We start from the raw sequence: 27,378 nt of genomic DNA, 5'->3' as shown, positions 1-27,378 counted from the left end.
GGATGCTCAGTCTGTTCCTGGCTTCCTTTGGGTGAATATGTAGAACTCAGCGCCTCCTGTACCAGGCCTGCCTGGATGCTGCCACGCTCCGGCCTTGATGATAATGGACTGAACCTCTGAACCTGTAAGCCAGCCCCAGTTAAGGTTGTCCTTTATAACTCGCATTGATCATGGTGTCAGCTCACAGCAGTAAAACCCTAACTAAGACACACTGTATATATTGTTGGTTAATTATTTTTAAAAGAATTATTTTAGTTGAGAGTGATAACGCACAGCTTTAATCCCAGCACTCAGGAGGCAGAGGCAGGTGGATCTCTGTGTTCGAGGCCAGCCTGGTCTACAGAGTGAGTTCCAGGACAGCCACAGCCACACCGAGAAACCCTGCTTTGAAAACCCACAGACAAACAGACAGACCATTCCAATAGTAACCAGATTTGTATTGGGATTAGAAGACAGTGCCAAGGACTGGTGGACAGCTCCTGACACAGTGTAGCTGGCATCCTGGAGACCCCGGGTTCCATCTCTAACATTAGATGAGTAAAACCAATTCAAAGGCTCTGTGTGCCCCATAAAAATACTAGCTTATTCCAGAGAAATCCTACAGTTTGGATTTGTATAAAATTGGTTTATTAGCTCATTTAATAAAATTAAATATGGAAATCTCCCCAAAGTAAAACTAGCTCTAGCAATTATTTTTAAATACCCCAATTTTTGTTTTTATTCAATGCTGTAAAAAACAAAACTCGGAAGATCAAACCGACTTTTACACAACTTGGATGCTTGTACATTAATTCCACAAATGCCCTAACCGTGGAGAGCATGCAGCCATGCAAACAGCGTTAGAATTAAGTGACTCTTACTGGTGACAGGAGTTGCATTGTTGGGTGTGTCAGCTCTCAGATACTGGGTCGTCTGGGTGGACGGCTGAGACAGCCCCTGTGAACTGCTGCTGGCGCTGATGCTGCAGAGAATTTTAAGACAGAAATACTTAATAAGTGAGCCTCAACAAGGAATTTCTTTCCCATACATATAAAATACATGTAGCTATAAAGTTGAGAGAGATAATAATGCAATAAACGCATACATCTCTATCTGCATCCACACTGAACTCCTAAGGGATGACACAATGGAGGGCACGTCAGCAGAGCAAAAGTAATCACAAGTGTAGGGCGAAGTACTCAGACAGCAATTCTGAACCTCACAGGGGCTGTGTCAGGGAACTGTGGCGCAGCTCTCTAGGAAAGACCCCATGCTGCTCAGTTGAGCTGGCTTTGAGACAAGGAGAAGAACAAGATCATTTAAGCAATGGCCCAGATCAAATGGACTTCAGATGAAGTCGTCACAAATTAAATCAGTGTGCCATGCTCGCACCGTGGGAAGTGGTGTCCTCATAGGCCCACTATTTAATCATACACGTTGCCCCTCTTTGCTCTCCACCCCACTTTTAGAACTCACAGTTCTCAGAAATCTCTAGAACTTGAAACATTACATTATACCACACTTTCTAAGAGGAGCCCCTGAAGGTGGTGGGCTCAAATCTTGTCAATCAGGTGTTTGTAATTACTATAAATCAATAGTTCCCAAACATATCCTTCCAGTCTTTCAGTGGGTAGCAGCCTTGTCCCAGGTCACCCTGGGCACACTTCCATCTCACTGGCCTATTTCTTTTAGTTTTGTAGCTGTGGAGGGTCAAGCGGAGAGATTCAGCACAAAGAATAAGACCAGAAAGCCAGATGGAACTCCTGCAATACAGAGGTGGTGGGGCCCACCAGAGGCTCCAAGTCTGTTACATATGAACAGCCTTGTGACTGACTGCCCTTTGTACCCTATCACTGTAGTTTCAAACTCCAATGACTTCAATGAAACTGGTGACCAACTGCTATATGATCTGGACACTTACACGTGGATTTATATTTTGCCAATTCGAAGAGCCCAAAAATGTAGAGATGTATGGCATCCAAGTAATGAGTACTGGAGGCTCTAGGAGCCTTTCACCACTAACGCAATTCAGAACTACCTACTATTATGGCTAAAGTACTGAGATAGGGGTGTCCTCCAATGAACATTCGGAGAGCATGTGTATCCACAAGCCACTTTGCACAGCACAATCTCCATGTGAAATGCCTGTTCGTTTAATGTGCCCTGGCATCCCTGCCTGGAGATGCCTGCATTTCAGATTATTACTTCTTCCTGTGAGCTTGCGGTCAGCTGTTTCCAGCAACTTTGCTGAAGGGACTTTCAACTCAGAGAACGTAACAAAGATTTGTCAGGCCAACATGTGGTCGGAGTTCTGGAAGTTATTAAATAGTGATTTATGTGAGTTTACATACGTAGTTGGTCATAAGCAAATGGAGAACAAAAACCTGTAAACCATAATTGCCCACATCACCAGCTGTGCAGCTTAGGCAAACTACTCAATCCTTCTGGAGCCTCAGACTCTGTGGGGTAGAAGGAAGCATAAGGCTACCCCCACCAAGACATGGAAGAGTGTAAGTACATCCCTGAGAATACTGCTCTGCCCTCAGACACTCACTGCTATTTTACCATGAGGAATGGTATGCATCACATCTCCAACCTTGGAATGACAAGGACTCACAGGGTACATGTTTTGGCTGAGTACTTCGCAAAGATGTGACCAAAAGTCAAATTTGTTAAGTCTAGTCTTCAGTGCAGAGGAGGGAAGGGTTGCATCTCAAAGGGAGAACAGATGAGAAACTCTCCACAGAAGTGGAGGAAACCTACCTCACAAGATGTGAGACTCAAGTTTATGATAAATGTAAAAACCTCAAACACTCTCTGCAAGCAACAGTGTGTATGGCTGAACAGACTTTGACAGCTGAACAGTAGGTGGCGCTCCTGTGTCAGCTAAAAATGAGTAAGACCGGAGCAGTCAAGCTTTACCGCTATCTATGCCAGATTTTCATTTCCTTAACAAACTCTGGGTAAATGACCAAGTAAAGAATGAGCAAAGCGACAGCAGAGAAAGAAACTCTCTTTGGAGCCAAAACTTACTATTGTAAGAAAACAAGAACAGTCAGTGACCTGCTCCTCACGCTCATGAAAGCTCTCATCACAGGAGGCGGGAACAGATTAAAATGTGTCCTTACTAACGCTTAATAGCTTATGACTAGTCTAAACAAATTTGATTTCATAAGCAAGTAAGCACCCAGATTAGGACTAAGAATTTAAACAAAGATCTTCAAATACTAGACTCTTACTCTATTTTTAGAGTGGTATCCATTTGTGTATTCATTCAATAAACAGTCATCACGTGTCTACTGTATGACAGGTGGCGCTCTGGCTGCTGAGGACGCAGCACTGGACACGAAGTAGGTTCCCATCCCGCTCCAGCTGGGACTTCTTGCTGAAGCCTCCTCAAGGCAGACCACAAACTCCGCGGGGACAGCTAAGTGCCTGTTCACTCCACCCTCCCCAACACCTACACCCGGTTCCTGGCACAGTGAGCCCAAATGGGCCCCTATGAGAGCCCAAAGCACAGTGGGTTGACCACTCAAAGAAGCCACACCTACGAACTGGAAAGACATGAACCAGGCAGAACACTGCTCTGACATCAGCTACTTCTGACATCAGCTGCTGGTACGTGATGAAAAGGGAAATGTTTAGTGTAGTAACTTTTCTGCTTCTCTTCATTCTTCATGCACATCTTTAGTCCCATCGCTCAGAAGCCAGAGGAAGGCTGATCTCTGGGTTCAAAGCTAGCCTAGTCTACAGAGCAAATTCCAAGACAGCCAGGGATAGAGAAACACAGAGAAACCCTGTCTCAAAGAAGAAGAAGAAGGAAACTCTAAGACTCTATATATTACTATATATGCCAGTCTGTTATAACAATAAGTGTAAAGACAAATACAGAAAGGAAAAACAAAAAAACAAAAAACCCACTTTGCCACCCTAATGGTGAGGGTAGTGAGGCACTAGAAAATAATAATTAAAAGAGAAAATGAAAAAACACATCCAAGCACCCCATACTTAAGGAATGGATTTTCCAGTCACTAAGGGAGACCAGAGAGAACAGCTACAGATGGATTTCTACAGGAGACCAACCCTCAGCCCCTTCAGGACAGACACACCTGGTGTAACATCAGTTTGCTGTGTTGGGAGAGGGGGAAAGCCACATGCATGGACTCCATGTGTCCCTGATGAGAGCACATCTCAGACAGCTACACTCTCAGACAGAAACTTTATATGTAACAGAACACCGGCTCTTCCCAAGAGTTCACAGCACCACAGGTCTCCCCACCAAGCCTCCCAGGGAGCACAGCCTGTTAGGCAGCAAGCATTTTATATATCTACAATATAGGGATGACAGAATATAACCTTCCTTGCACTGGTGTAATGCTACAATCCCAGAAGCCATGGTCTTTAAGTCTGTCTCTGGGTCTTGACTACACAACCAGCAGGAGAAGCAGAGTGAAGACAGGAGCAGCAGGTGACCCTTCAGTGTTATCAGAGCATTACCTAGGAACCTGGTCACCACCATTAGCTTGCCTGGTGTGTCGTAAGCAACTGCCAGGAGGAATGGGGATGCCCGAAGAAAGGAGTGGCCACCGTGTCTTCCTGGGAATGAAATTGGCAGGGCGTACTTGCTGCATGTAGCTACGGCTGAGAGCTACCACCCTCTAGCAGCATCTCTTCACAGCCCACGGTCTCCGCTTTACTGGTGAGAAGGCAGGCGTGAGGCCCGCAAACAGCAGGACATCAGATGCAGATGGCCTGGCCCCAGAGGCTAGCTCCTAACAACAAACAATCATGTAATTGCCTTTATTCAGACAACATCTAGAAACCTAGAGTTTGCTTGTGAGTGCTCACTACTTAGCAGGAAGACACATGTGCTTCATGGAATCTACAAGTTACAGCATGAGCTTGGCCTATGTGAATTCATAGCCTTAACACCAGCAGTCACGGAAAACTCAACTCAATGGGCATCAGAACAGATCTGTGAGCTCAGTATACTCCTGTTAGGGAGTGGAGCAGGAGGATCAAAAGTTCAAAACCAGCCTGGACTACATGAGACCCTGACTCAAAAAAATCAAAAGCACAAAGTATGACTTCTGACTATCCTGCTCCTCAGTAACGCTCCTCACTTTTATCATCTCTCAAAATCGTTTATAAAATATCTACCACCACTCTATTCCCTCAACTGCCAGTTCTTCCTCTGCAAAACAATGAACTCCATTCTCACAGTGTACACCAAACATTCTAAAACACAGTGTCCACTAACCTAGTTAGCTGTCAACTTGACACAGCCTAGAATCATACGATGTCTCGGCTGAGGAATTGCCTAGATCAGAGGGGCCTGTGGTTTTGTAAATGAGGAAATGTTCTGGTTAATGATGATGTGAGAGGGGTCCCCCCCTACTGTGAGCTTCACTCCTAGGCAGGTGGGCCTTCGGTATTTAAGGAAGCAACGCAATTGGCGTCCATGCCCAAGGTTCCTGCTCCAGGTTCCTGCCTTCCAGTTCCCACCTTGATTTCCCTGTGACCTGACAGATGAGCCTGTTCCTTCTCCACAATGGTTTTGGTCAGTGCTTTATCACGAGAACAGAAAGCAAATTAGAGCACCTATGTGTACTCTGCCATGTTCCCATCATTCCTCTCTTCTTTCTCTACTCAAGGAAGAGAAGAAGGACAGTGGAGACCAAGTCATGTGTACTGAACCCAACTAGCTCCCAGATCTTTTATAAAGGGAATGTGGGGGGTGGAGAGATGGCTCAGTGGTTAAGAGCACTGACTGCTCTTCCAGAGGTCCTGAGTTCAAATCCCAGCAACCACATGGTAGCTCACAACCATCTGTAATGGGATCTAATGCCCTCTTCGGTACTCATATACATAAAATAAATAATTATAAAAAATAAAAGATAAAGGGAATACGGATATCATGGTTCTACTGTACAGTGTTAGGTCTGAGTTTAGGGAGAGAATGCCCTCTCCTCCCTGCCTGGACAAAGCTTATATTTTAGTTGTGGGGAAGACACGGATGGATCTGGAGTATAAATAATGGGTATGGATTAGTAGACAGTACCATGGCCCCAGTATGAACAAAAGCGCTGAAAGGGCAGAGTGAGGGATAAGGAATCACCTGACAATCACAACTAAGATCAGCAAGATGGGTAGAAAGGGTTCAAAGTTCAAAGTCAAATACAATGCTGAGAATGCCTTTAGTCGCTGAGGACTGTGGGTTATAAGCACGTATCTTTACCCCTCACTGCACTCTAGCTGTAATGTGTCTGACTCATCCAGGTTAAGCCAGCACCGTCTGCATTCCCACACTACATTATGCATACCACAATCATCAATTCTATACTATAATTATGGGTTACCATCAAAGAACCTTGATACCGTGAGGAGTATCATTAATCCTTATAATCTCAACACTTAGTGTAATTATCTCCCCAGTGTCTCTGCTCTGCTATACATCAGGATCATAGAGAAACTTTAAAGTGCTGCAGATACTCGAGTGGGAAGTCACAGAGAAGAAAGGTAGGAGGGGAGGTGAAAAGAGGGGGTTGGAGGAAGTAGAAGAAAGGAGCAGTTTCAAAAGGGCAAACGGACCTGGAGGCAAATCGGGATAATGAACATGAAAAACATATCTGACCTTTATTTCTCCCCCAGGTTATAACTCCACAAACTTTAAAAGACGAAAATAAAAATAAAGGTAGTAACAGCCAAGGCATCTGATTTCCTCTTTGGCTTGAGCTTCTGCATTCTCCCTCCTCCCCTGCAGTGTGCATGGATGTGGGTGGGCGGGGCACTCATGCGCATGCAAGCAACATGTTTCCCAAAACATGTACAGTACCTGTCATCCAGTTCAATCCTTTTCATACTATGAAGGTGCAAAACTGCTAATATTATTGCTACAAGAAATATTACTGCACAACAAACCCCCACACTGATGTAAAACACACGTGTGGAAGTAGTTGGAGCTGCGTGTACAGGATCATCTGAAACAAAAATGAGAAGCGCATCAGGGTTTTAAACAAAGCTAATGGAGGGCTCTGTGCCTAACACGGGGAGACCTGACCCTGTTCCTCACAAGAAGGCCTGCATTCCATCACTCTGATAAAACCAGATAACCACAGTGCGGTACTCATACAAATTTTGGTGGTTTTGATATGGTTTTAAGAAAAGACTTTAAATAAAATTTCCGGTTACTAAGAACACAGTCCCTCAGAAGTGGTATATATAAAACACCCCAGTACACGAGACGCACAGCGGCGCTGTCCCACAGGGTGTTCTTCAGTAAAGCAATCTCCACAGCACATTTACAGGAACAGAGACTGTCCTGCCCAACACAGTAGCCACCCTGGCTATGTGGTATGAAAAACACCCAGAGTAACTTCAACGTACTTTATTTTATATCATGCTAATGTATTCACAGCCTCAAGGCTACACACAGCTAACAGTCACTCTGCTGGGCAGACTGCATAGCTCTTTTGATCAATATTATTCTGCTTCTCTGATATTTTTAAAAAGATTCTATTGATTAAATATGATTATACCCAGCTAAGATTATTTTAAGAAACACCACAGGAATAGAAAAATTAATTCAATGCGTTCTCTCTCTCTCTCTCTCTCTCTCTCTCTCTCTCTCTCTCTCTCTCTCACACACACACACACACACACACACACACACACACGTACATGCACACACAAGCACACATACAGATACATATTAAAAAGAAAGATATGAATGAAAACATAAGATAGGTCAGGACACAAAAGTAGAAATTATGACTTTTTAAGGGGGGAAGGGCAGGAGTGTGTGTGTATGGGAGACTCGGTAGGAACTACAGGGGGAGTGGGTAAGATTGAAATACACTGTGTGTGTGTGTGTGTGTGTGTGTGTGTGTGTGTGTGTGTGTGTGTGTGTGTGTGTGTGGTGTGATTAAAAAAAAAAACAGTAAAAGGAGAAACAAGGTTGCGGTTGCTTTCAAAATTTCAAACCCAAGCTGGACATAGTGGCACAAGCTTGAAATCCTAGCACTGGGAAGAAGGCTGAGCAGAGTTCTGAGCTTGAGGCTAACCTGGGCTACACAGTAAGCCTCTGCTCAAAAACCAACAACCAAACAATTAAATTTGGAGTAAAAAAACAAAGTCAATAAAAATCTAAAAGATTAGCGCAAAAGGGAAAGTGGGACAGCCAGATGTGGGGCAAATGAGAACAAGTTGGAAGAGGAAGATGAAGGAGGAGAGACAGAGGCCAAGAGTACCCTACATTGCTCTTGGTGAGAAATACCTTGTGAGCATTTAAAACTGAAAAGAAAAAAGAAAAAGCACCAGAATGTTTTAGGTAAACCTGGCAAGTAGTGACAGTTAAGTCTTTTCTTCCTCCTCAGAGATGAACGAAAGCAAATAGTGTGGCAAGTACATAGCAACTCGTGTTATTCCGTCATTTAAAAAGCCTGGCCAGGCAGTCATGGAGACACCTTTAATCTCAGCACTCTGGAGGCAGAGAAAGGTGGTCTCTGTCAGCTCAGGGCCAGCCTGGTCTACAGAGTGAGTTCCTGGACAGCCAGGGCTACACAGAGAAGCCCTGTCTCAGAAAACAAAAGCAAAACAATCAAATAAACAAAAGCCTCCATTAGGACAGATGCTCGGTGCTCGAGGTGCTAAAATAAGTAAATAAGAAGCACACAGGACAGCCATGAAGTATTTTCGCCAAAAGAAGTGACCCTAATCTAATTAAGTGCAAAATTTAACTACCGGTTATAAAGAAGAGTTAAAAGCAGGTTAAACAACACAAAAGGATTATACTTTGGCAAATTCTATGGGACAAAAAGACAATTTGATCAACTAATAAAGAAGTGGTGTGTCTGATGAACATAAAATAATGACTCTGATGGACAAAATGCACTATGAATAGGCTCCATTTAGATCCTGATTTCCAGGAAGGAAACTACAGAAAGATGGTTTGGGCTCAATTATGTATGAACATGGACTTGATAGAAGAGGTTACTAAGGAATTACTGCTACTTTGCTATATGTGAGAAATCAAAGTGTATATATGTTGGGTAACTGGGGGCTTTTTCAGTGACTTACAGTGAAATACTTAGAGGTAAAATGACGTGATGTTTATAATGTGCTTTAAAACATTTATCCCCTAATCGTCAAATTCGGAGGTAATGCATAGAAGAACACATGCGAGTTACTAAAGACATAAATGTCCACCAGTGCATGCTGAACTTCAGTATTCTTGCAACTTTCTCCTGAAAATATCATCTATTTCTATAAAGATCATTTGGTGCAAATGCTACCACGTGTTCATAAGAGAAAAAAAGTTTAATAGTGTATAATATAATCAATACCAAGAGTAAACAAATAAATCTAATTGGCCTAACAATTTTCCTCTGTGTGTTTAGTAATATATGCCCAGGCTGGGAGTGTGGCTCAGCACTAGGTGTTTACCTAGCACATGTCAGGCCCTGAGTTCAATGTCCACCGCTCCAGGCCAGCCTGAACCAAAGTGTTCATCTGTCTGACTGTCTCTCCATGTGTGTACGTGTGCACATGCGTGTGCATGCCTGTGTGTGCAGTGCATGCAGGTGTTTATGTGTGTGCACGTGTATGCACAGACCAGAAGCTGACCTTCTGTACCTTCCTCTATCACTTCCTGCCTCGCCTGTTGAGACAGGGTCTCTCACTGAGCCTGGAATGCACTAGCTGGCTGGCTGGCTGCTGAGCCATCTGCCTGTCTCTGCCCCTCTACCCCTCCCCCTTTCCCGCCCCCACAGTGCAACACCCAAGGAGTGTGTCGCAGCACCTGCCTTTTACATGAGTGCTAGGAATCCAAATAAGTCTTCACGCTTGCACAGCAAGCACTTTACCAACTAAGTCATCTCCCTGTATCAAAATACAGTATAGAATAAATGACATAAATTTTCACTTTCATCAAGATGAAATTAGCTAAGGGCTGGGCCCAGGCCATAAAGTCAGATTCGTAAACGCTCTGCTAACGGAGGTCTTACACATATTTCTCAATATCCTTTCCTCTGTTGGGCCTACCTGAGAAAAACCACAATTCTTGCTTCTAAAAGGCATTTGTTAGCTTGCTATAAAGTATGTTTAAATTTGAATTTCTCAAACCTTCAATATCCTAACAGCTTCACTCGGTCTATGCATCCATCTGTAAAACACACTAACACTGGCACCATCACACAATCATGCTCACACACTCAGGGGGAAGAACACTAACACAGTGACACTTACAAATAGTTCTGCTAGTGTTTTTGTCCAAGGCTGAAGTTTTTACTTCTTCAAGTTCTGGATTAAAAGAGAAGTAAAAAGTGCTTTAGAAATTGTTTTCTGTAACATCTCTTACATACTAACTTACCTTCTGAGCATTGTTTGAGCTAAGTCACAGCTGTTTGCAACAGACCATGAGAACTACCTTCCCATCAGTGCAATCACTGGTCAAAGAACAGTCTGTCAGTCACTTACAGATCCCCAATGAGATGGGCTTCTGTGGTCAAGAGTGTAGGAAAACCCACAAACTTATCCTGTCGTCGTGGAAACTCAGGGCACAACCAGTGGAGTGGAAAGGTGCTACAGTTCTAGAGGAAGAAAACTTCCTGACTCCTAAATCTCACCTGTAAGATACAGAAGCTTCTCCTAGGGAGAAACCGCCCTTAGCATCCCACACAGCTCGGATCTGCGCCCAGAGTGAAGGCTGACTCACAGCCCTCCAGACCCAAAACCTGCCGGGAGAGAGCTGGTCTCCCAGGAGTGCTCTCACTCCTAAGCCCAAAGGTGAGACCCCACACAGCTCAGTTATGTTTTTTAAGTGCCATAGGCTAGGAAACCAGATAAATACAACAGAATCACACATTAAAGTAAGAGTCATGAATAGAAACTACATGATTCAAGTGGACAACATGACCACCAAATTACGATGGTGATATACATTAAATCTAAAATAGAACCATTTTCGTAAGTCAGGCATCAGTCTCAGCTACCTGGAGGTTGAGGCAGGAGGAACACAAGTTCGAGGCTTGACTAGGTTACATAGTGAGTTCAAATTCAGTTTGGGTAACTCACCAGAACCCTGTCTCAAAATAAAAATTCTAAAATAAGAGTTCTGGATATAGCTCAATGGTAAAGCACTCTCCTAGCACATCTTAGGTCCAACCCTAGTATCCATCATCCATCATCCATCCATCCTCCATCCATCACCCATCCATCCATCTACCCATTCTCCATCCATCCATCCATCCATCCTCCATCCATCATCCATCCATCCATCATCCATCCATCCATCTTCCATCCATCCATCTACCCATTCTCCATCCATCCATCACCCATCCATCTATCCACCCATCCATCATCCATCCATCACCCATCCATCCATCTACCCATCCATCCTCCATCATCATCCACCCATCCATCCATCTACCCATCCATCCATCCATCCATCATCCATCCATCCACCCACCCATCCATCCATCACCCATCCATCCATCTACCCATCCTCCATCCACCCTCCATCTACCCTTTATCCCTCCTTCCTCCCATCCATCTACTCTCCATTCATCCATCCGCCCGCCCATCCATCCATCCATCACCCATCCATCCATCTACCCATTCTCCATCCATCCACCCATCCATCCTTCATCCATCATCCATCCATCCCCCATCTATCCCTACTGAGTAGTTACACAAACCTAGGAGGCCTCCTACTCTAAAGTGTCCGTGTCCTCGTGCCAATCGCAAAAAGATTAGGTTGGAGTAAAGCCTCTTCAGTCCCCTTAGGCTTTAAATTTACATTGAAGTAGGTATGTAAGTCATAGAACTAAAGCTAAGGGTGTTAATTTTTTATTTTAAAAATGTCTCTTTTCAATGAAATACAGATTTTTTTATTGGCCTGTATCTTGGCATCTGCCACTGTAACTCACTTGCTAATTTCAACTGGGAAACTGTACAGTTTCACAAAGAAGGTGCACACGCTTGCCTCTTGGCTACAGCACTTTGTCTGACCTTGGCCAGGTCACTCAGACTTTTTGAAAACATTCCACCTGAAGTTGGTGTAAGACTCACGGATTTAGTGCATGTGAAGTATACAGACCATGGGAAACACCCACTGAGTTATATTTGTTTTGTTTCTACCTTAAACAGTAAACAGCTCTACCTATTTGTAAATTATGGAAGTGCTATCTCTGGGCTACATGAAGATTAGATAACCTTTAAGAATCTTAAAAATTGGGGGTTGGGGTTTAGCCCAGTGGTAGAGCGCTTGCCTAGGAAGCGCAAGGCCCTGGGTTCGGTCCCCAGCTCCGAAAAAAAGAACCAAAAAAAAAAAAAAAAGAATCTTAAAAATTGGAGCTAGAAAGATGGCTCAGTGGTTAAGAGCACTGACTGCTCTTCCAGAGGCTGCAATTCCCAGCAACCACATGATGGCTCACAACCATCTGTAAGGGGATCTGATGCCCTCTTCTGGTGTGTCTGAAGACAGCAACAATGCACTCACATATATAAAATATTAATATTTAGATCTTTAAAATAAATCTTAAAATTTCAAAACTCAGCCTTGGTGCTCTAGAACTCACTACTATCTGTAGTGATTTCCTGGGCAATGGATGATACACTCCAAACCCTAATTATCAAGTGCCCGCCCACATGTCACTTTCTGGACTAGGTTTCATTACTTTAAAACCTCTCTGAAACAGCATCATGCACACTTTATAGACAAGGACCTCAGCCGTACAGTGGTAAAATAACATTCCCCACATCCTGAAAACAGCAGATTCAACAGTGGTTCAACCCAGGCCCATGTGACCCCAACACAAAGGTCCTGCAGAGCCCAAGCCCACAGAGCAAATGCTGGGCTCTGGGTCGCTCTGGGTCGCTCTGGGTCGCTCTGGGCCTGGGAGGTTTGTCTTCCTCCCTTACCTTCCAAGCACGCGGCACCACCTCCGCTCCTGATGGAACACCCACAAGGCTCCAATGGAGCTGAGAGCCAGAGGCAGTGTTATCCTGCATAGACGCTCGAGGCAGCACTCAGCACAGAGTCCATCGACTAACATGCCTTGCTTTCTCATAAGTATAATCAAAACTTGATCATGATTAAATCTCTAAACAGGTAACACAGTCTTTCACTGACCTCTTAGCTACATGAAACACATTTTGTTAAATAAATTCCTTACTTTTGTAGCACATTTTCCTTCGTTTAAAATTTAAAACTGTAAAATTTTTTGAAGAATTCACTGTCAGATTGAGCTGCATTAGTATCATGACTTCCGAGTCTACTTTGCCGGTACACGAAAGCTCGACCCGAAACACTGTTAGAAAGAAATGAGAGAATACTTTAGTGTCCAAAAAATCAGGGTAAATACATACAACATTTTCTTTTATTTCTGCTCAAATAAAACAAACAGGAATATTTCAATAAGCGGACCAGACAGAGGCTCTCAGAGACCCCTTCGCCACTGCTCTGGACATCTGTCTTTCATTCCCTGTACATCCAGAGGACGACCGAAGCAGAACTCAAGGCACAGAGGAGGGGACGGTTACTTCCAAGCCTTCCTGTGGCTTTTGAAATACCAGTTTGTCTTACATGTTCTGCTTTCCAATACACTGAACGTACAGAAACACACGGCAAACTCTGCTGATCTTACCAGTCTCCCCAGCAACAGTATCAAAGCTACACCAAGGAAGGAACGACCGCAGTACAAATGCATCTATCTATACATTTGTCCTAGCAATGCGAGGGATGTACGTGTCAAGAAGGCAGTGCTGACGACACGTGTGCACTGCTGTGTGTGGGGCCGACATGGGACACCCAGAATAAAGCACGCCATCATCATACTCCTAAGGCAGGGAGCCTTTCCTGTTGTTTGGCTAACTAATATGGGAAAACCAGGGCCACCCTGAACTGGGTGCCAGGAGAGTTCCCCTTGGGCTTCGAGCTATGCCAACATACAATAACACGCCACCAATAACAAATACATCCACAGTACAAGCAGACAGCTGGATGACATGTTTGGAAGTACTCTCTGTGGAAAATGTATATGTGGATTTAAAGTACCCCAGGAAATAAAGACACTGTTACTGGGGGAAAATTATAATAAACCTATAAACAAAGCTGAGAGTTCTTGGCTATGAATTAAAAACAGCACTGCCTTTCTAACAGGATTAACTTCTAACGGTAAATATAGGAATGTTAATGACGAAGTAGTAGATTTTAGTGACATTTGGTCTTTTAGCTTAGCACTCAGTGACTGTCCTTGTAGGGATAGGATGGGGACAGCTACGTCTGTCTTTCCTGACTCACCTGATAAAGTGCGTGGGACCTCCCCTTGAGCAGAAATATTGACCTGGGGCATGCCCATGGCCACAAAGTTGTCTACTTGGAATCCCAGCTTATATTCAACCTGTAAAATGAAGAGAGGTAAAGCATTACACCTGCAACAGCAGAAAAGGGCCTTACTGATTAGTTCATTGGCTAAGCAGTATGAAAGCTAGTCACAGGTGTAAAAAGTCCACTACCAAAAAGATTCCAAAGAGCAGGCCTTAACCCTAGCGGTCTACAGTGAATGGTAGGGAGATCCCTGTGAGTTTGAAACCAGTATGGTTTATATAGTAAGTTTGAGGTCAATGTGGTTGATATAGGAAGCTTGAGGTCAACATGGGCTACAAAGTGAGACTCTGTCTCAAAAATAAATAATATAATATAATATAATACAATATAACATAATATAACTGAAATCATGCTAAGAATTTTCAACTAGATAGAAATTCAACATGAAGGCTACCATCTATTAGGTATTTGAAACTGGACCACCCTTTGACCTAAAATCAACCGTCAACCCAGGAGAGGAAGTATTCAGTCTTTTACTTAGCTCATCACAATGCCATGACTGCCACCAAGGGGTGCTAGAGAGCTATCACTAAGGTACCCTTACAGCACTGACTGTAAGGTCTGGCATGTTCTAGCTAGGGAGGGTGCCTGAGAGAGATCAGCTTGGGATCTAGAAACAGGAGGCAATGTGGCCTGCGCGAACAAGCAACTTTTCCAAGCTTCAGCTTTTAGAAAATGAGGACCACATCATATGAGGAGCAGAAGTGCTGACTGACACAACAGGCCTGTGAGACTGGCTTCAGACCCTCTGCTCACTGCAGGCGCAGTGGTCTCAGCTGCCTCTCCCACTGCAAAGCTGCACTTCTTTGTGGTCACCAGCCTCCTGACAACCCAGGGATTTGCACACAGCCTCTCACAACCTCATCTCCCTCATTGTCTCCTTCAATGTGGCTTTCCCCTCAGGCTCCTTGCTTATGTCCACATTCTACACCTGGGGTTAGCACCCATGTAAGGCTCTACGGCCTCTCTAGACATCCTGCGTGAAATCAGCCCCTCTATTCTGAAGCGCACTTCTACTCACGGTGGCATGTCTCAGGCCATCCACATGTCACACACAAGATTCTACAAAACTTTGAAGGCTGGCTCATTCTGTCCCCTCCCATCTTTCTGTTAACTTTGAAACTCAGTGTTCATTCTATCATACCACTCAACTTCTCCATGTCCAAAACAGATAAAAAATACTGTCTGTTCCATCCACTACCCCAGCACTGTCTCTGACCACCCACCTCTGGTCCCCACAAAAGCAGTTCTTTGTGTTCACTACTCTAAGTCAGACAACATTTATGAGGCATGTTTATGAGCCAAGGGCTACGCTTGTAGAGGGGGAAAGCAGTGGTCAATTAAACTACTTCCTTCCTTCCCAGCACAGCCAGGACGCTTGGTTTCATGTTCCCACAGCCTGTGCCCCAGCAGGGACATCACTGACACAGTCATTCTGACACCTTCAGCCATTCACTCCCTCTTCTTCACACTTGGATGTCACCGGCCCGCAGCCCCATGGCCTTTGGCTCAGCTTGCTGGGGAGATGATACACGTGATGACCCCTCAGTCCTATGCTCAATGGCTGCTCCTCCTCAACCTCACCCATGTCCTCACTGATGCAACACACACTACCAGCCTGGCTTCTTCACTTCCAGGCCAAACTCTTGTTCCTCTCAGCTAGCATGGAGGAATCTTTTCTGTCCTTCCCAGCATCAGGCAGATCTATCAGAATATCAACCCTGCGCTCTCTCGCCAATCCCAAGGAGAGCTCCTGCCCCCTCATTACAGGATAACCTTCAACTTGTCTCTCACTCTTCTTTTCCTCCATCTCCTGACTAGGCATACCCATCTGGTAACTTCAAACACCGAAACTGTAGGGATTCCAGATAGAGTTCAGCTTACCTGATTGCCAAACTCCTCTCACAGATACAGATAGGCACCCCACTGAGAGACACTATGGATTCCTAGTATCTGTAGCTGCTTCCTCTCACAAGTAGACAGGCACCCCCACTTGGACACTGTTCTAGCTAACATAATCCCTGAAGCCAGGATCTCCTACCTAGCAAGTAAGTTACTTGGTGCCACACCCAGTTTCCCCCCTCCAGTCCCTGCCTCCTGCCCCCCCCCTGCCCCTGCCCCCTGCCCCCCTGCCCCCTGCCCCCTGCCCCCTGCCCCCTGCCTCCTGCCTCCTGCCTGGGAATCAGTCTCTCTCCAAAGACCCTGCCATGCTGTCAGTTTCCGATGCTAGGGTCTGAGCTGTGCTTGAGGCCCACATCTGTGTGTCTGTCTGTCTGTGGCATTGATGCTTTTCCAGAAGCTGCTTACTCCCCAGGAATGCCCCTCAGTGTCCCTCTTGAACATCTCCTATAAGCTTTAGTCTCCTTTATGACATCTCGGTTATTATAAGCACTGGAATAGCTCCTCAGGGACCAAAGCTAGGAAAGCAAAGACTGGGTACAGCCAAGAAGTCAGAGGGCTCTAACAGCTTAGGGCAAGGGGCAAGAGTAGTGGCAGGGTCATCTCAGTCTAACCTGGGAGAAGGAAAAGGGAGGAAATTATGTTGCAAGATAAGGAGCAAAGCACAAGCAGAGGTGGCAAAGAGGCTGAGGGAAGGCCTAAGGAAAGCAGCAGCAGCTCAGAGGAACCCCCAGTAAGAAGCATGGAAGCCTGCCCTTTGCCTCAGACTTCCTTTTGACAGTCGAATGAGCATGGGAAGTGTTAAGAGGCAGTTCTCTCCTCACACTGGTGTCCTTAGGATACCTGGTTTTTAAATGTAATTTTTGGAGTCAGAGAAGAAACTGCCAATCATTGAGATACAGTATTTCCCATTTGGTGTATACTGATCTTAAGGAATGCCATTTGTCAATCACCCTTGAAGAAGCAGATCTATAGAAAGGACACCACAGCCTACCCACCCACTCCCCAAAAAAGGAAAAGAAATTCTGTGTAGCAGTTGTTTATCAGAAAATAAATGAGCCAAAATACTTCAGAAAAGTAACTAGGGAAAATATAAATATTTAAATAAGCTAAAAAACAAGCATGTTTGGTATTTTCCTTACTTGGAACACATGGCTGTGTGAATAGGAGATGATGAATAAAGCCGTCTCCTTCTGGAACACATCGAAAGAGAACTTGCTTGCCTACAATCAACAGCCTTTTAATTTCTCTCAAACTGCCAGAGCTGCCCTTCTCACAGCTGCTTCACTCCCTGGGACACAGCAAGCCGGCCCCAGAGCGGCTGCTGGAGCTCTGACATGCTCCCCGCAGAACCTCCTGGACGGAGTCCAAGCAGAGTGGGTGGCGGGAGTCCTCTGCCACGTCCTACTATGCCTCTGCCTTCTGGCTATCTAGCATATCTACTGACACTTAACAGACACAGTTGCATGTTTTTTCTTGAACACTGGGGAATGTTCTGGAACATACAAGAAACTAATTATCTGTTAAGACCGCCTAGTAGTCTACTCTTGTGAGAGAATCAATACCAGAGTTCTCCTCCCATCTTAAAATACAATTAACACATTCTTAACCACTCAGTAAGGCATACGTGACATAGATGTTAAGAAAAGACACACACAGTTCCAGCCACTGAGGGAACTGAAATCTTTGGCAAGACCAGTCACATAAACAATGGAGAACTCTACCAAGCAAAAGCTTTGATGTGGAAAAACTGATGTTAAAATATCTGCACTGCTGAAGTGATACACTGGGGAGTCTGGAGATCCTCGGAAGCAAATATTTCATCTTCTGGCAAGAGCTCAAACAGCCCAAACAGAGATTCTGACAGAGTGTTAGAAATTGAGAGAGACAGCCTTCCTTCTGGAGTCTGACTGTATCTCAGAATCAAGTGATAAGAGACCCTAACATGCTACTGCCTTCTCGGGTGACTGCCAGGTCAGCTCAACCCTGGCACCCGTTTCTTCAGCCTCCAGACTCATTTAAACAAGTCCTTCCCAAACCTGGATCGCAGTTTCCTCTTGTAGGAAATGACCAGAGCACAACTATATAAGAAAATCATGATACAGCTATTTGAAGGGGGAAGCACACAAAGCATTACAAAGGAACAGTGCCCCTTTACCAGGACACATTGCTCACAACTCTGCACTACACAAAAGCATGAAGCACTTAGGTGTACATGTGCATACTGCACACACATACAGTACCTTTCTTTAGGAGACAAGAATCAGGCGACAATGCCTAACGAGGACAGTGATCTAGATGAGCTTGCTCAGCATGCTACCATGACGATGGGAAACCTTCATTTTCACTGTATACCCATACAGGGTTTTGGAATTTATACCATATCCATATCCATATACTACCTACTCATATGATTAACTTTTTCAATAAACTGCAATTAGTCAGATGTGCTAAAAATCACCAGATACTGTGACCTAAGAACTAGAATCAGGGACTGTAATATCATCAAGAAGAAGCCCAAATGTACAGTTAAATACATGCTGCTATCCAGGTGCAGTGACAACACATACCTTTAATCCCAGCACATGGAAGGCAGAGACAGGCAGATCTCTGAGTCCAAGGCCAGCCTGGTCTATACATAGCCAGAGCTATAGAATAAAACCCTGCCTCAAGAGGAGAAAGAGAGAGGACAGGAGGAGAGGCGAGAAGAGATTTAAGGGAAGGGGAGAGGGAAAGGGAGGAAAGAGGGGAGGGGAGGAAAGAGAAGAGAAATCTACGAGATGATAGAATCATTAGAGTTACACTGGGTCCCATCAGTATTTCCCCTGCAAGCATATATATTCACAGACAACTCTTCCAAGCTAGCTTCCACTGTGATGGGTTCCCCACTACCAACAACTTAAGCTGAAGCGCATGAACAGGGCAACAAAACTCCAGACTGACACAAACTAAAAGGACATCAATCACTAGTGAAACCTTAGTCATAAAGATACGGAGGGTACCTGATGAACTCTGAGTGCTGGGAGTTAGAACATCACACTTCCTGGTTTTGATAACTGTGCTTGGATTGTGTAAATAACACCAGTGTTCTTAGAAAATGCAGGCTAAATAGGAGTGAGGGGACACAATGCTTTCAATTCACTTTGAAACAGCTCAAGGGTTCAAAAGCAGGGAGGAGAGCAAATGGTACACACAGTATCATCTGGCAAATCTGGGAAATGTGGATGTAAGGTTCCTTGGCAGTCAGAGGTGAAAAATTCATCAATAAATGAACAGCAGGAAGTTGATAAGCCCCTGGCTTCAGTATCTATGGTTACTAGGGCTTAGAATGGTGCATGTGGGAAGCTGCATGTGCTGTACCTTGCTTCCATTGTGAACTGGAAAATTATGTTCATGTCACCAAGTGTGTGTGGAAGACCCAGCTCAGCAATGCTTCTCTTCAGCCATTCACACCAGTCCTCCAGCCATATATGGCTTCTCTATAACAGCAGGCTCACCATCAGATCCAACTCTCCTTTCCCTGGATCCAGATCCCCCTGGAAGAGCCTCAAAGGACCCAGCCCTGGGTGATTTGCTGATCATTCACATGGTGGCCACCTAAATCTAAAGTCTTAGGGGAGCAGGCTCAAGACTCTATCTGTCAGATACAGATATGAAAAGACCCAATGCTCTATACCACCACTGACTCTTCTGTGGAGAGGAAGGTCCATCCTCAGGGAGAGCCCTTGCCTCTGAAGACTGAGTGACCCTGTCATACTGTCTGACAGCAGCTCTTACCTTGGACTTTGCATGCCAAGTGAAGTGCAGAAAGTTTGTCTCACTGGGCACTAGCAGGTTAAAGGACAGAGCGTAGTGACTGATGAGGTCATTTCTCACATAGTAAAGTTCTGCATCAAGACCTAGAAAAAAATGGAAAAGCAGTTAACCACCAAATGTCTTCAAAATAACTGCCTTCAGTTTTGCAAATCCTTGTAGAGGGCAGAGAGAATGCGCTGCTGCACGAGTGTGCGCTGTAGACAGCTGGCGTGTGAGCTGCCTTGTGAAGCAGGATGCTAGTTTCACAGCCCACAGAGAAACTGGCATCCAAATCTAGATCTCCTTCTGAGACAACTGCGCTAGGACCACCTGTCTTCTGGATCCAGTGCCTCTCCAAAGAGCACCAAAGAAGAAACATCACTCCTTCTCGAATGCTGGCCCACACTTTGATTCAAAAAGGAGGGAGACTGCCTGTACTGAAGTTACAAAAGGCTGTGAGCTACATGTGGGCCTGTGCTCTTGACTGCAAAGCCATCTCTCCAGGCGCTGAAGAAAGCCTTTAGCTGATACCGTCAGTGGAAAAATCAACCCACTGTGAAAAAGATATAAGATAATAACAGGAAAAGAAAGCAATACTATCAACAAAGCTAATTACTGATGCTACCAAGTCAGTGACCTTGAGTCCTGGGCACTCTAGACAAAAGGGAGAGGGAGGAACTATCACCAAGTGTTAGAGACAGGCAACTTATTTAAACTTATTTACTGTTAGTCTAGTCCAGATGTCCCTAGTGCTCACACAGGGCAAACAGAAACTTAAATGGCACATGTACTGAGCATGCGCTGCAGGTCTGTGTCTGAGGGGTGGCATGAAGGAAGTCATCTGGATACCTCAGATCCCTCAGCACACAACGAGAGACCAACAGCTCTGCCACAGACAGTTTGTCTGTCAAAGCTCCTTCCTCATTTCTGACCCAGATCTGATAATACGTTTAAGTCAAAACTGCGGTCTGAGTAGCGCTGTGTTATGCATCCTGCACGAGGTGCCAGACACAACAAGGGAAAGCTGGAAGCCAGTGCAGGAGGCTCTGCCTGCTGAAGACAGAAAACGCTCAGGAGCACAAGGTGGGGGCTGGTGGTAATAGAGAAAGATATAGAGGAGACAGGGAAGATGGAGAGATCGAATGGAAAATGAATTCAAAGAAAACATCAATAATCACAATAATACAGTTTAAATCCATTTAAGGGGCTGGAGAAATGGCTTGGCAGTTAAAGAGTACTGATTTCTCTGTCAAGGACCTGTGTTTGATTCCCAGTACACACATGGCACCTCACAGCAAAGGCCCTCTTCTGGCCTCTGTGGGCACTGCACACATAAGACGCACAGACACGCATGCAGGCAAAACACCTATACACATAAAAATAACAGATAAACTTTTTACAAAAATTCATTCAAGTCTGAGATATGCTAGTCTAGAGAGATTGATAAAGACGGGGTTAAAACAGTTCAGAAATATGTCAAATAACAAAAAAGAAAAGGACACATGAGGCAGAACGACAACACACAATTATAACTCAAGGTGAAAGGACTCATTAGTTAATAAAACTTACAACTGAGCTCCTCTGTACACAAAAGATACAGCTCTGTAAGAAGCAAAGCTTCATATACAGAAATCAAAAGCCAAGAGCCACAGTCACAGCCACAGACTGACAGCCCCTCATACCCAAAGGGTTTACTCATGGGTAATCATAAAACATGAAACGCATGTAAAAGGGAAAACACTGCATAGCCAAGTAATCTCTAAAAGGTCAGAAATTCGCCACATTAGTAGAAAAGAAAAAACAATAAAGGCGGGTGTGGTGACTCACACCAGTCATTCCAGAACAGGGGCAGTGCTGCAAGGTCAGGCCTTCAAAGTCACCCTCAGCTATTTAGCAAGTTTGAGGCCAACCTGGGCAACATAAGACGCTGTTTTGAAACAAAACACTGATGGCATATAGATTGAAAATCTATATGGATGAAAACAGACAACAAATAATAAACGGACAGATACTTTCTCAGTCTAATGATGAGCGTTTACAAAGCCATACACTCAGCATGCTCAATAATGAACTCTTACACTCTTCTAAAACCATTAACAATGTAAGGATATCCCTACTCCTACTCAATTCACACTTACAATGAATGGTAAGACATTATAGCTGTAGTACACCGTGAAACTGTTAAACACGCTGGAAATCAAGCAGTGGAAAATCTGTGCTAGACGAGTGCTTTTGGGAGAAAACTTATGGGGAAAGACTGGCTGCCCCTTTAAATGCTGGTGAGCCCTCTTCCAAGACACTGTATGTTTTAGATAGGGCTGTGCAGAGAAACCACAAGGAATGGGCTTGAAGAGGCCCAGGCCTCTTCTCAAGACCTAAATAAACTTTGCTCTCAACCACATTCTATAAGTAGAAGGGAGATTGGTACGCTCCATAGGAAGATACACACGGGGCTGTGGAAATGTGAAGAGGTGCTAAAACACATCATTAATCTTCAGAAAAACAAATGTTAGAAGCACAATGAAAACCACTAGCAGGACCCAAGAGAATAACCACAATTGATGCTGGCAAGTCAGCTCAGAGCATCCTTCCAGGGTGAAAAACCGCTCATCTGCTTTGGAAAGCTAAAAGTTGCTTATAAATTAAGCACGCACCTACTCTACGGCCAGCAACTACACTTGAGGTCATTCTGCAACGGAAATGAAAACACTGTATCCTCACAACGCCATGCAGATGTTCGCAGGCTTTTACTACTAATAAGCAGAAGTGGGAACAATGCGAATGCTCCCCAGCGGACAGTGAACTTGATACCAACTGTTTACATTCAACAATGGAATACTACTCTACAATCAAAACCAGACTCTGCAACAAGGATGGACTTCTCAGGGTGAAGGAAACGTGACACATGAGAATATCAAACCATCTGACTTTATTTAGATAAAACTTCTAGAGCGTACAGAACTGATTTATTGTGATAAAACTCTGAACTGTGCCCATCTAGAAAGCATGAGACGGGAGTTCAGGAACTTCTTGCAGTGATGGCAATGTTCAACATCTTGATTTGAGTCCAGGTCATAAAGCCATATATAAAAAACGTATTTTCTTTCTATCTGGGGCAGAAGGGTGTGTATGCCAGTGCTTGCAGAAGCCAGAAGAGGGTACTGGATCCCCTGGAGCTAGAGTTACAGGCAGTTGCTAGCCTCCTGATGTGGGTGCTGAGAACTGAACTTGGGTCCTCTCCAAGAGTTGTATGTGCTCTTAACTGGGCCACCTCCCCAGCCTCAAGGTAGGCATGTGTGCACACGCCCTCTCAGCTCCATTTCAAGACTATTAAAGGTGAGCACATGCGCAAGGGCTCCCAGAGGAGCACAGTCTGGCCTGTGCATGCTTCCTGGCAGAGCAAACTGAACTCCCCCTGTACCACTCTTAGGCCAGCCCCATGGCTCACAACCACGAGGCCTGCAATTTCCATCCTCTTAGACTTTAATAGCTTTACTCTGCTCCCAGGGAGCCGCAGCCACAATAAGTGGTTTGACTAGGCGACCCACCTTACCTCATAAGGTACCAATTATGCTATTGTTAGTGCTCTCTGGTCTGAAATAGTAGAAGTCTTGAATAGTCTGCCCTGAACCTTCTTTTCACCATAATCCTGTTATTTTTAGTGAATAAGCACTCTTGAAAGTTTTCTTAGGAGTGGATTTGATTTTATAACAGAAATGCTCATGTTCTTTAAATACAACTCTGAATGCTGGGCAGGGAGTGGTGGCAACTTGTGACTCTACACTACTAAGTAATATAAATTCCTAGCAAGACAGCAGTGACTAATAAACAACAGTCATGTCAGGCAGTGCTGGTGACGCCTTTAATCCCAACACTCGGGAGGCAGGGAGGCAGATGGATCTCTGTGAGTATGTGGCCAGCCAGGTCTACAGAGTGAGTTTCAGAACAGCCAGGGCTCTCAAAACAAACAAACAAACAAACAAACAAACAACAGTTACATCTGTTGAGAAACAACGATCTAGACCTTTCTTTGTCTGCAGAAGAGCACCTAAAGGCAATACTCCAGGTATTAGGCCTTTGGATCCAAACAGTCCTCAGTTCATCCACACTAGACACCTGCTGTGCTCTGAATCCGCTGTTACCAGACACTCATTTTTAAATGCCCAGCCCTCAGCTTGTGCCTCAATTTTGAAGACTGGAGTAAGCTTTCAGGGAGCAGACCCTGCCTGTCAAAAGCAGGTCACTGAGAGCAGGCCTCTGAAGATTGTGTCTGCACTGGCTGCAGCCTGCCTTTTCTGTTTCCTGTCTGTTGCCATGTGAACAAGCTGCTGCCTGCACTCCCACTGTCCTGACAGACTGGACCCTCTGCAACAGAAAGCCAAACAAGTCTTCCTTCCTCAGCTTGTTTCTGTCGGGTCTTTTGGTCCCAGCAACGCAAAAATAACTCTGATGACAAAAGAAGGAAAAAGGAAGGAAGGAAAGAGGGAAGGAGGGAGAAGGATTGAACTACAAAACCCTGAAAAGGGCTATGACAGTATGAGTGGGGCAGGGCTTCTACAAATACAGTTGTGGTGAACCAGTTTTGTCCAGACCTTAACACTAAATAAAAACAGGCAAGATATAAATTGTATGGTGCAACTCTTAAAAACTGCCTGGCACCTAAAAGTGTTCAATAAATATCCAAGAAATTAAAGTCAGACATGGATATGAATAATATATGAATGTACACATTATATATGTTCCGTTTTTTAAAAGAAAGTGAATACCAGTATATACTAAGTAGCTGTGGTTTGAATAGGTTCGGCCCCCATAGACTCATGTGTTTGAATGCTTGGCCCATGAGGAATGGCAATATTAGAAGGTGTGGCCTTCCTGGAGAAGATGTGGCCTTGTTAGAGGAAGTGTGTCACTGTAGGGGCGGGCTATGAGGTCATATATATGCTCAAGCTCTGCCCCGTCCCCTTCAGCTGCCTGCAGATGGAGATGCAGAACTCTTGGCTCCTCCTCCAGCACCATGTCTGTCTGCATGACACTGCCATGCTTCTCACCATGATGAGAATGACTGAGACTCTGAAACTGTAAGCCAGCCCCAATTAAATGTATGTCTGTATGAGTTGTCATGGTGTCTCTTCTCAGCAATAGAACCCTAATAAGACAAAAGTGGACAGTGGATTATGAGTCACTTTTATGTCCCCTGTATTCTTTTCTTTCTCCTTAAGTTTTCTATGAAGGGTGGGCATGGTGGTACATGCCTTGAACCCCAGCATTTAGAAGGCAGAGGCAGGCAGATCCTACATAGTGAGTTCCAGGCTATCCAGAACAATATACTAAGACTTTATCTTTAAAAAATTATAATAAGTTTACATTTTTTATGAAGTAAAAAAAATTAAAAGTTTTCAAAAACATTTAAATATGCATATACCATTTTGAAAGTCACTAAAACCAAATTCAACTACTTTCTGTGGCAGTTTAAATGAGAATGGCCCCTATTGAGTCATATATTTGAATATATGGTCGCGGTTTGGTCCACAGTTGACGAACTGTTTAGTAAGGACGGGGAGGTATGGCCTTGTTGGAGGAGCTGTGTCCCTGCTGGAGGAGGTGTGTCACTGCTGGAGGAGCTGTGTCACTGTTGGAGGAGCTGTGTCACTGCTGGAGGAGGTGTGTCCCTGCTGGAGGAGCTGTGTCCCTGCTGGAGGAGGTGTGTCACTGCTGGAGGAGCTGTGTCACTGTTGGAGGAGGTGTGTCCCTGCTGGAGGAGCTGTGTCCCTGCTGGAGGAGGTGTGTCCCTGCTGGAGGAGCTGTGTCACTGCTGGAGGAGGTGTGTCCCTGGCTTTGGTGGGCCTTGTGAGTGTGGATGAGATGGAACTCTCAGCTACTGCTCCAGTGTCAGGCCCACTTGCTGCCTTGCCCCCTGCCATCTTTTCTAAAGCATTTTTTTGGTCAGGTATCTCCTCACAACAGAAAAGCAACTGAGACATTTTCTTATTAAAAATCCATTAAGGTTTATAAGAGCTAGAAAAAAAAGGCTGCACATGCTCACCCACCCCAATATCTTTTCGATTAAAAATTACCGTGAGGACGTCACCGTTGGTATACTACAGTTGACATTAGTAATAACAAAGCATTAATAACTAAAAGCCCTTCCTCCAACATCCCTTAAAATACCGAGATAGAGCAAAAGGCAAAATCTGGTAAAGAACTAAAACGAAAGACCAAAGTTTAGGAAGAATCTCCACCTAGAGCACTGACAGCGGGTTGATGTGAAGACACACTTCAGACTGGCCATGTTCACTAGCATGGGTGGCCATGTTGTTCACTAGCCTGGAGACTGGCATGGAAAATTCTAGGATGTTAGAACAATGCATGAGTTTTCCAGGGAAGACAAGGCCAGCAAGAAAGTCCATTTCCAGACAAATTCTAATCCTATGCAAAGAGCACATTCTCAAAGGCCTCAGAAAAGAGCCAACTACATATTCATACCCCAGTAAGTAACTCTAAATCATACTAAGAAAGCATACAATTTTTGTTTTTAACAGGAAGCAAGAATCCTTTTTACCAAGGAGAGCTGTATGAAGATAAAATAACTGTCAATCTTTACTGATTAAATCAAAACAAACTGTTGCTGGGGCTGCAGCGATGACTCAGTGGTAAGTCCACTGAGGGCTCTTGCAGAGGGTCCAGGCTTGGTCCCAGCACCCACAACTGTCTGTAACTACTGTTGACGGTGATCGGGCGCTCCCTTCTAGCCTCCATGGGCGCCAGCTCACACGAAGTGCAAACGCATGAGACAGTTATACACAATCGAAATAAATGTTGTTTAATGTAAAGCATACCTAAACATAGAAAATAGAAGACACGCATATCCATCTTAGTATAGTCATAAGTAAGGCACACATAAGTAAGCACAGATACACTACAGACACTGTCTTCTCTCAAATCACCCACCCGATAGTTATATAAAGCTATCAGTGACCAGGCTGGTAATTGGCAGCAGGAGTTCAAGGCATCTCCATTACTTACTGAGGTTTTAGTTAGACTGAATAACATAAAATAGTGTTCTCAAACAAAAACAAAACACCGGGCCAGTAAGAGAGCCTTGTAGGTAAAGAGACTAGGTAGACAAGCATTGGTCAGCTAAATCCAATGCTCAGATCTCACAGTGGAAGAAGAAACTCCTAAAGGTTGTCCTCTGACCCCCACACATGTGCCACATCCCTCCCCATATATATAAAAATAGCTTTTATTTTAAAAGTTATCAGCTATAAGGAAATGCAAAACCACCTTTTTAAGGCAGAAGATGTTCAGGCCAAAAT

The 27,378-nt window shown here is 44.5% G+C and overlaps 1 protein-coding gene across 2 annotated transcripts in view; it reads right to left on the bottom strand.

The window, feature by feature from the left end:
* The window catches only part of Ryk (receptor like tyrosine kinase), a 71,142-nt gene that overhangs the window by 24,541 nt on the left and 19,223 nt on the right, over positions 1-27,378 (bottom strand). For both annotated transcript variants that reach the window (XM_032910322.1, XM_032910323.1), the window contains exons 2-7: positions 20,045-20,166; positions 14,282-14,381; positions 13,155-13,289; positions 10,225-10,278; positions 6,815-6,959; positions 861-961 (exon numbers count right to left, since the gene is read on the bottom strand). In XM_032910322.1, coding sequence (XP_032766213.1) covers positions 861-961; positions 6,815-6,959; positions 10,225-10,278; positions 13,155-13,289; positions 14,282-14,381; positions 20,045-20,166 — 657 coding nt within the window. The remainder of the gene's footprint in view (positions 1-860; positions 962-6,814; positions 6,960-10,224; positions 10,279-13,154; positions 13,290-14,281; positions 14,382-20,044; positions 20,167-27,378) is intronic.

The sequence above is a fragment of the Rattus rattus genome, chromosome 8 (genome assembly GCF_011064425.1).
Source record: "Rattus rattus isolate New Zealand chromosome 8, Rrattus_CSIRO_v1, whole genome shotgun sequence".
Taxonomy (NCBI): domain Eukaryota; kingdom Metazoa; phylum Chordata; class Mammalia; order Rodentia; family Muridae; genus Rattus; species Rattus rattus.
The sequence above is the reverse complement of the archived record's forward strand: the minus strand, read 5'-3'. Positions and strand labels throughout refer to the sequence as shown.